Here is a 10,000-nt window from a genome sequence, read left to right as displayed (position 1 = left end):
TACAATGAGATTTTCTAACTCGTCAAGACCGGTGTACGACATGAGATCATCCTGCATACCAAGACCTTCCGACGTGTTTGCACGATAGGGAATTGGAACAGGTGACTTCTGCGGATGGCTCTTAGCTTTTGATGATCTCCATGATGCCACATCGCATTCCAATAATTTGTTGAAAGATTCTTCACCCGGTGACAGGTAGATGAGGCAAGCCTAGTGCCACACTATCCCACTCTATTCAGATTCTAAAAAGTTCCTGGTGCTTTGTCAGCGTGTGAGGGTACGAGAGCTATGGACAGTTCAGTCTCTGAAAGGTACAGTTAGAATCAAAAGAACGCCGACACTCAGGGGAAATATTTCGTCAGATGTCTCTAGTGTTCCCATGACAAAACAGACAACGAGTTGCTCCTCTTACTACTGCTACGAAATGGGCGGAGCCTTCTCCAACCTTGGTGAATGAAAGACAGTAAAGGGCTGTCTTTGTTAGCGGAAGCATTGAAATGAGAGAGAGAGAGAGAGAGAGAGAGAGAGAGAGAGAGAGAGAGAGAGAGAGAGAGAGAGAGAGAGAGAGAGAGAGAGAGAGAGAGAGAGAGAAAATGGTTTGAGCTTACTCTAGTTAGTGAAGTTATGTAACAGCACATAAACTCCTTTTTAGACATTTATGCATATCAAAATATTGTTTGTCATTATTATACAATGTTTCCAATAGAAATGATTGTATTATGCTCCCAAAAGCTTATCGTTATTTTTCAGATTCTATATTGACTGCTAAAAACTACTTACAGTTTATAGATATTCATTGAATGTAACATTTCATAATACGCGAGGATACTTCATTGTAAAATATTTCCCAAATTATTCAGATTCAGGGGTATGCCCCGTTTCAGTCTTTAGACTCTAAGCCACTTTCCCTTTATTCATCATTTATTTTATATTCCCATTGTTGAGCTTTCTCATCTCGCCGTCTGCTATCTTGGCCTTGAAGGATTAGCATTGCCATTTGAACTAAAATCTTGAATATATATAGTAAAATCTTTACTACATTGCTAATTCAATCTTTATCGTAAGTGCTTTATTCACTTGATAATTATCGAAACTAAATGGCAAAATGGGATATAGTTATTACAGGATATAAATAACGGGATTATTTTGTTAGAATCAAATGCTTATCCAAATAATGGGTGATTTTGGGGGAAAATAACTATAATTGCTTTTGGGTGGGTGGAGGATTTGCTTCCTGAAGGATCCGTATACCAACATTTGTCCGGCTCCATATAGTTTGATCATAATATTTTATACTCCTCTATATACCTTAAATGCTCTGTAGGAAAATTTAACCAGTTGCTTTAAAATCGACTAAGATATTTTCGTTAACTGGAATAATGATAGAGGATTGGGATATATATTGTATAAAAAATCCGAGGGGCACCACTTATTCATGGAAGCATGCTTCACAATGCAATTTTCTTTTACTTCGATGGAGATTGTAAAAACTAATATAGAGGAAAATGGAATACAGATCTTCAAATGCCTTATTCCGGAATCCAGCTAAAAGGACAATCAAACTTTTATTCCCGAGATATTCTAATATTTGGTTTTTCCTTTCACCTACTCACGGCACCAGCTGTAGAAATTGTGGTTTAACTAATACCCTAATAGGCTGAGGAGTTGGTATGGATAGCTTTTGCTCGAACGACCCGAACTAGAGCTTCACGGATAGTAATGCCTTTTTCGCTTGTTAAGCGCCCATCTACCTTGCGTAATTTACCCGGTCAAGAGACCTACATCTAGCACCCTATAGCTGGGCTAATTCGGGCACTTGATCACTGTAAATAAGGACTTTATCATACAAAGCTAAGCCTATTTGAATCAAGATTATAAGACCTTTGTGCATGAAATTGATAAGAAGTTGGTTTGATCTCAAAGCTGTTTAATTTCTCAAGATAAAGCTACAAGCAATTATATAATCATTGATAACTTACAATCAGGATATTAGAATGGGGAATCATTTCGTGCTTATGCCATCCATTCGTGTATATTTTCAGGAAAAATTATTGGAGAATTCATTTTGGGAAAATAGGTATATCATAGTTTCATGAAAAAATTTCTGAAAATTATGTCTTTCTGAGACTATGATTTGTCAATAAAACAAATTTTTTAAACCTTTTGCCAAAATGTGATAACCTCCTCATCTTCCTCAATATAAGTTATTTTCGATACGAAATAATATATTCTGATTGTATTCAAGGTGCTTTGCAGTCATCAGTATCTATTATATCCATCATCGATTATCTATTATGCAAAGTTAATACTTAAATTTCGTTACTTATCGACCTTCCATCAACAGCAGCTATTTTATTCTACTGCTGCTATCTTTTACAAATCAACTAATAATGAATTGGGTTAGCCAAATTTACTTGAACATTGACGGTTATCAAATAAATCTCAGGCAATGATACAATATCTTAAAGGCTGTATCATGAGTCTACAAGCAGCCTGTCTCCACAACCCCTAAAACAGAAATGACTTTCCTATTTGCTCAGCGTCGGAATGGCCAGGGGAAGGGGGGTGAAGGAGAACAACCCCCCCCCCTTCCCTGGAAAGTGTCTATTTGGTCCCTCTTACGAAAAAAGTAGCAATTGAAAAATTATAGTATATATATATATATATATATATATATATATATATATATATATATATATATATATATATATATATATATATATATATATATATACATGTATATATATATATATATATATATATATATATATATATATATATATAAATATATATATATATATATATAATATATATATATATATATATATATATATATATATATATATATATATATACACATGTATATATATATATATATATATATATATATATATATATGTGTGTGTGTGTGTGTGTGTGTGTGTGTGTGTGTGTGTGTGTGTGTGTGTGTTTTGTATTTGTATTGAAAAGTTGAGACGTCAAATGATTATACAGAATTGAAATATGGCAACTCGATTTGTAACATTTGTATACTTTTGCTAACAAAGACGGCCCTTTACTCTCTGATTCGCTAAGGTTTGAGAATGCTCCGCCCATTTCGTAGAAGTTGTAAGAAGAGCAACTCCTTGTCCGTTTTGTCATGGGAACACTAGAGACATCTGACGAAAGATTTCCCCTGAGTGTCGGCGTTCTTTTGATTCTAACTGTACAGTAATCTCATCATCAATCTGTCCTCCTTAAATCCTTTGAAGGGAATCACCCTGATTCCTTGCTCAGTCCAGTTCGGGAATACTCTAAAGAAGAAAGAAGTTGCTACCGAGGTACACATCGAGACCACCCCTACTCTTGAGAGGTAGGAATTTCTGGTTATCATCGACCCAATGTCACCCAATTCCGGTCTATTGCCGGCGGAAGCCGAGCATCTCGAGTCTTAGGTCTACATTCTTCAAGGTCCTTGCTCTTATTCATGTGTACAATGACCTGCCATGGCTCCTGTTGAGGAACGGTGGTCCTTGGATTGGGTTAATTCCCAGATACCCTGGTCCCAGGAATTCCCTACACTCCAGCCAGTACAGCAAGATGTTGCCTCCCGCAGTCTCTCAACAATGAAAGTTCTCAGAGCCAGAGGACACAGATCTGTCTCTTCTGGCCATCGATTCAGCAGTGGCTGCACTGACAAAGGGATCCTGATGGAAAGATTTAAACATAAGGGCACATTGTTCTCAGCACTTGAATCTGTTGCCATGGATGCTGCTTCCATGGTTACCTTTTAAATAACCTCCTGGATCTACCCCTGATCAGAGGCCAGTCACCTACTTTGCCATGACCAAGGAATTGGCAAATCCCAATATACAGAAAAAGTACACTGACTTTGTCCTTTCAGGTGTGAATGTTTTGAACTTCTGGGTACACTAGTCAGGAAACCATTGGCCAACTGGGTCCTGAAGATGATGGATGCTTTGCCAGGCAGGTGGAATAAGAAGAGCCCCTGTCCTTAAGGAACTCCCCCAGTACTGGAGACTCCAGCTATTTTCCCACAGAAGGATATGGAGGTTACGATGGAGAAGGTGAACCATAACTCCTTATCCAGTGTAAAGTTACCTGTAAGCGCCTAGGCTTTCAAAGGTAACAACAGCAACCGTTTTGAGCCCCCATCTCACTTTTGAAATCAGTGCTGGAGAAGTCTACCGAGACCTGCTGAGCCCAGTCTGCACCTCCAACCCCTTCCTTTTCCAAAAAAGGCTTGGATAATGCTCCACCTTTTCACCCCTGCCTGGCCAGTCCAGGAAGGGTGGTTCCTCCAGCTGCAACAATTGAGAGAGGGAACCTGTTAAGTCATTGGACTTTGTGGCAGAAACATGGAGCAGAGAGCTGGGTGATGGAGGTTCTCTGAGATGTGTAACCACCTACCTCTTACCAACTCTCATCCTCCCGTCTCTTACACAGACGTTCCAGACCTACCCTCTGAAATTGCAGAAATCTCTGGCCCTAGCGTTAAAGGTAAAAGAGAAGGAGAAGAGCACGCTAAATGTCACTCTACAGTTGACGTCTCATGGTGGAAAAGTCAACTTCGGAGACCAGTCAACGACCCCTCTCTGTTGATCAAGACCGAAACCGCAAGCATGTTATGGTCCGTTATCAGAAAAGAAGACTCCATGCTTTTCATGGAAATAGATGATGCGTACTTCTAGATATTCAGTCACTGGTCTTACAGAAAGTATATCTCCTTCGTCATATGGTGAATAGTGTACCAGTTCAAAGCTCTGTGGTATGGATTATCTACAACTCCCCAAGTGTTCACACTTGTTTCTTTTTGGCCCCTAACTATCAGGATTCATCTCTGTAGTTATATGAAAAAATTGACTGATTCTCTCCTCCATGAGACAGGTGCCCAAGAATTGAGAAAGTCATTTTAATTTGGCCACGAGCCCATGACCTGGGGTTTATGATCAATCAGGAAAAGTCCAGTATCTCACCTAAGCAGAGGATGAAGTAATTGTGTATGCTGATAAACATGGCTGCATTGAGTCTTGTCATCTGATGATCGTAACAGCAGACTCAGGGAGGCAGTGCACCCATTCATGCACAATCAAGAACTTCCAGCTCAACACTGGTAATATCTTCAATCAAAAATTTCCAGCTCAACACTAGTAACGTCTTCTGGAATATCTTTCATCGTTGGTGTAGCTTGTCCCGCATAGGCATCCCCACCATCGATCTTTCCAGTGCTGTCAGAAGCACCACTGGTCAGCAGCCAGCATTCTTCATTACCATTGGGTTTCAGTAGAGCAGGAAGTGCTAGACTGTCTGGTTTGGTGGCTGAAGGACAAAAACCTCACCAGGGAAGCTCTGCTTGACTCCATACCTCCAAAAAGGCTGCTGTTCACAGACGTATCCAAGGAGGGGTGGAGTGTGCACCTGAGGAACCTGACCGCCCCGTGGATATGGTTCATGGAAGAAAACCACTTGCATATCAATCTGTTGGAAATGCAAGCAGCACTACTAACATTGCAAGCTATCCAACAGAGTTTGATAGAGCACTCAGTATTGTTGATAAGCTACAACACTAAGTTCATAGCATTCATCAAAAAGCAAGGAGGGAGTGTCTTATTTAGTATTTGTGAGTTGACAAAGCAGGTACAGTACACATCAGGGTAGTAGACATTGCTGTAGACCTGTGAGCAAGGCTCATTCTGGCCAAGAGTAATGTTCTAGCAGACATGCTAAATTTCCAGGGTCCCTACATCCTTATGTAGTGGAAAGGATTCTTGCTGTCTGAGGATCACCGGCAATTGACCTGTTCGCCACACAGCTGAACAGGAAACTCAGTGTTGTGCTCCCCAATTCCAGACCTATGTGTTAAGTCTGAGGACGCTTACCAACACCCTTAATAAAACCTGCACATGTATGCCTTTCTGCTCTTCTGCCTGATTTGCTCATTAATCAACAACATGTTGACTTTCTTGGGTCTCAGGATGTCCCTGGTGGCTTCCAGGTGGCCGCATATCAAATGGTACTGAGATCTACGGACACTTCTGGTCAAGGTGCCAAGAGAACTTCTCTTATGGCCCACTCTTCTCTGTCAGCTCCACTTGCAGAGGTATAATCACTCAATGGAGTTCCTTGCTCTTCATGAGTGTAGACTATCCAGCATATGCTCCGAGGAAATGGTACTGCACAGGAGATCTCTGCTGTGAAAGGCTATTGTTCAGCATTGAGACGAATGTTTCAACTGAAGGGGTTAGATTTGTGTGTGCTCATGAGAGCTTCAAGCAGGCCTGCAAACCCCGGGATCTCAGGCCTCCTGAGTGTTGTGTAAACTGAATTCTCAGTCTCTTACCATGCCCCATAGTAGCTTTTTAAATTAGTGTCAGATTAGGCTCAGACACTTGACTGTTTTTCTGGGTTGTTGTGGCATGATTGGTAACATTTCTGCCTGGTGTTTGCCAGAAGGGGGTTTGAGTAACACTCAGAATCGTTAGTGCCTTTAGATTCTACAACCTTACCATCCTTGAGAGCTAAGGTTGGCGGGTTTGGGGGAGCCTATAGGTCTATCTGTTGAGTCATCAGCAGCCATTGCCTGGCCTCCTTGGTCCTAGCTTGGGTAGAGAGGGGGCTTGGGCGCTGATCATATAATATATGGTCAGTCTCTAGGGCATGTTCCGCTTGCTAGGGCAATGTCACCATCCCTTGCCTCTGCCATTTATGAACGACCTTTAAACTTTTAACCTTGGCATCAGCAAAGTGAGCTAGCAAGCTGCATGGCATCTCATATGTCAACTAGTCATTTTGAGGGATGGAAGGTCTTCTTCAGCATTGTGCCTGAGTTTGTGGCCAGGACCCAGAAGCCAGCAGTCCACAGTATCAGGTTCAGGTCTTTCTCCATCTACACTCTCAAGGAGGTATCCAGTGGGAATCAGGATGACTTGCTTCTCAATACAGTGAGAGCTGTATGACACTATCTCGAGAGGACTCAGCACTTCAGGCCTGCGCACCAGACTTTATAAGCACCAGTAGGACCAAGAAAAAGATATCCAAAAATACTGAAAAATACTGTTTAGTTCTGGCTTCATGTGTCTATCAGACGAGTCTATCCTTCATCCAAGTAGGGGATTGAAGGACTTTTATGGGCAAGGGCTAACAAAGTCAGTGGTATCAGCTCTATTTAGCTTTCAGGAGGAACCTGTCAGTGGTGCAGAGTCTGGTAATGCTAGACATCTTTCACATCCCGCTACCTTTGTGAGTATACTTGGGGTGCACAAGTTAGGGCCATTGTATGCTGGACAGGATACTAGATGCATGTCAGCATTATAACGGTGCAACCTTTTTTTTTTTCAGACAACATTTAAGACGTTTCTATCCCATCCTCCCAGTTGAGGGGGATAATGGATGACTTGTATGTAAACTCATTTCTTATAATGAGTGTACATTCAGACAACATATCCTGATCAAGAATATAGGTTTTGTAACCACTTACCAATTCTACTTGGTATGATCCTAACCAAAAACCAGTAACTTCTCCATGCACTGGCCATTAGAAGGTTGTCAGGAGTTGTCACCTTTGTCCCTAAACAGGACCAGGTGCTTTTAACTTTTCCTGGGAAAGTTTAACCAGTTAGATTTGGGTTCATAGGGACTTACACCCAAGGATGAGTGCCCTATTAAAAAACAATGGTTTGTGTTAATATAGGAACAAATAAACAAATATTTTTGAGTAATATTTATATTTCTTAACTACATGAACCCCAAGTCCTTTAAATTACACTTCCCGCCTCAAGTTCCCCGAAGGTCAAAAGTGAGTATCTAGTTAACTGTTGGGTGGGTGGTGCTTACCTGGCAGCCCACCAATAGCTATCACTGCTGTGTTAAAAGTTTATCGTCAGTTCCACCTTAGCTGAAGTCATTCTCCTGTTATAGGACTCAGGTTTGTATAGTTAGGGTAAATACAAATCTCTTTAAAAACTTGTGATTTTTCATTTTTTTATGCATATACATTATTTTTTGTTTCAGTTACGTCTTGAGAATGAAAGAACATGAACGCGAGCGCCGTTTATTAGAGCGTGCCAAGAGGAAAGCAGCTAAAGCTGCCCTTGAACAGCTTGAAGAAGAATGAATACCATTTCCAGATTTGGGTCTGTTGTTAAATAGAAAAAGTTATGAATTTTAGTCTATCCAGGAATTTTGTTTTGGTCTCAGGGGGAAAAATAGAATTTCAGATTACATTGTACGTAATATAACTACGTGAACTTTGTGCTCCATAGGAATTAATATCAAAGTTGTAATCTTAGTTCTGTATTGTGAAATGTTTAAATTATATCCTACATAGTATTTTTAAGGATTTCTATTCATTAGACCTTGAAATACCTAAGGATTTTGTATTTTTCCTTGAGCTTGAATTTTTGTCAGTTAAGAATAAGAAATTCAAGTATTATAAGATAACTTAAAAACAGGTATGATGGGCTAATATTAGTCCAAATAACTTTTCATTCATGTAAATATTTTTTCAAAAGTTTCATAAATTATATGTAAATAATTTTAGTCTATGAATAAGTGTCCTTTCTATAATTGTGGTTTATACATTTTGGAACATCTACAGCTGAATCGGGCCTGTTTTTCTTCTTTCTTTTTTCAATATATTAGCTGAAGAACTATATTTTTTCTGGAAAAAACTCTGTACTTTGGCAGATTAAAGTTACGGAGGAGTTATAAGGTTAATAATCTATCCTTCACTTGCCCAAGTTAGTATCTCCTTAATATTAAGGTTTGTCAAGAGGAAGGAAAAAGCATTGTTTTATATATAAGCTAATCAGGGATTTCTATTTACAGACATAGAAAATTTGAATTGTGGTGTAGGCCACTTGAGCAGGACTGAGGGGTGAGACATCTGAAACTAGAAAAGCACTCTGAGAGTGTAGATCTGACACGCAGCCTCTCTCTAAACCATCTTGCCTTTCCCAGAATCAATTTAGATTGTAGGTGTATTTGAAATCTTTGTGACAACCGTTTGCAAATTTGGTATTAAGGTTAGGGTTAATTCAGTCGACCTTTTGCTCGACTGGACCTTTTACTTAGTACTTTCAAAATTGAATCACTTCCATGTCTCAACATAACAATTGATCTGTTAAAGTGAACAATTGATCCCTGAAAGTTTCACTACCCTGAGTTAAATTGTGCCATGAAGTTGTTCACAAACAAACAAACGGGAAAAAACAACCTTCTCCCAACTTCTCTTCCATTGAGAAAAGGATCAACTCTTTTGTAGTTTGAAGCCAAATAGATAAGAACGTACCAGTCGGGAAGTAGACACTTTGGGTAAAAGAAACAAGATTTTGTATTGCATATTTTTTTTTCATTAACTAGTTTCAAATACTAGCCTATTTGTTTGCTTTTACATAGCCATCTTTTATCTCTGTCCAATGTCATAATTTTGCTTTTAGTGCAAAAATGCTGGGTTTTCCTCTAGGTTAGGCAAGCATATGGAACCCAGAACATTCTGATTTCTACTTTATACTAATTCCATTGCAGTTTGTGAAGTAAAAGAGTAGTTGGGGAGCAGGCAGTTGGTGAAAAAAAATAAGATTTTAATTGAATATTTGTTCCTACATGTAAACAAACCTTTCAATGTTTGAAATAGGCAATGTCTTCAGTGGAGCTGGAACAGTCATTGCAGAATTTGGAATACTTGACAGCACACTGTATATATATATTTTTTTTTTATACTTGACAGCACTATTTTTTTTCTTTTTTGAACATTTCAAAGGCCCAAAGGGATTTCTTGGAAAACTTTCATTTTAGTGCCTATTTTTTTCCCAATGCATATTTCATATCAGTAACACTTCAATGCATGAGATTTTAATAACTAAAATAGAGAGCACACTTAAAAGCTGGGAAATTTGGAACAACTCTATACTAAGTATAACAATAGTGATGTGTATTAGGAAGATCGTGTTATTCAAACAAGAATTAAGCAAAAATACACAGTTTATAAGAACAGAATTTC

General features: G+C 39.1%; 2 protein-coding genes across 4 annotated transcripts in view; one reads left to right on the top strand and one right to left on the bottom strand.

The window, feature by feature from the left end:
- Nucleotides 1–8,533, top strand: part of ND-B18 (NADH dehydrogenase (ubiquinone) B18 subunit) — a 298,129-nt gene extending 289,596 nt beyond the window's left edge. For both annotated transcript variants that reach the window (XM_068349723.1, XM_068349722.1), the window contains one exon: nucleotides 8,011–8,533. In XM_068349723.1, coding sequence (XP_068205824.1) covers nucleotides 8,011–8,113 — 103 coding nt within the window. In that variant the 3' untranslated portion in view covers nucleotides 8,114–8,533. The remainder of the gene's footprint in view (nucleotides 1–8,010) is intronic.
- A 1,430-nt stretch (nucleotides 8,534–9,963) lies between these two features.
- The window catches only part of LOC137619573 (lysosomal alpha-mannosidase-like), a 52,452-nt gene continuing 52,415 nt past the window's right edge, over nucleotides 9,964–10,000 (bottom strand). For both annotated transcript variants that reach the window (XM_068349719.1, XM_068349718.1), the window contains exon 21: nucleotides 9,964–10,000. This exon is cut by the window's right edge and continues 387 nt beyond it. The gene's annotated coding sequence lies outside the window, so the exon portion shown is untranslated.

Source organism: Palaemon carinicauda, chromosome 26, assembly GCF_036898095.1.
Source record: "Palaemon carinicauda isolate YSFRI2023 chromosome 26, ASM3689809v2, whole genome shotgun sequence".
NCBI classification, from domain to species: domain Eukaryota; kingdom Metazoa; phylum Arthropoda; class Malacostraca; order Decapoda; family Palaemonidae; genus Palaemon; species Palaemon carinicauda.
This window is presented reverse-complemented; position numbering and strand designations above follow the sequence as displayed.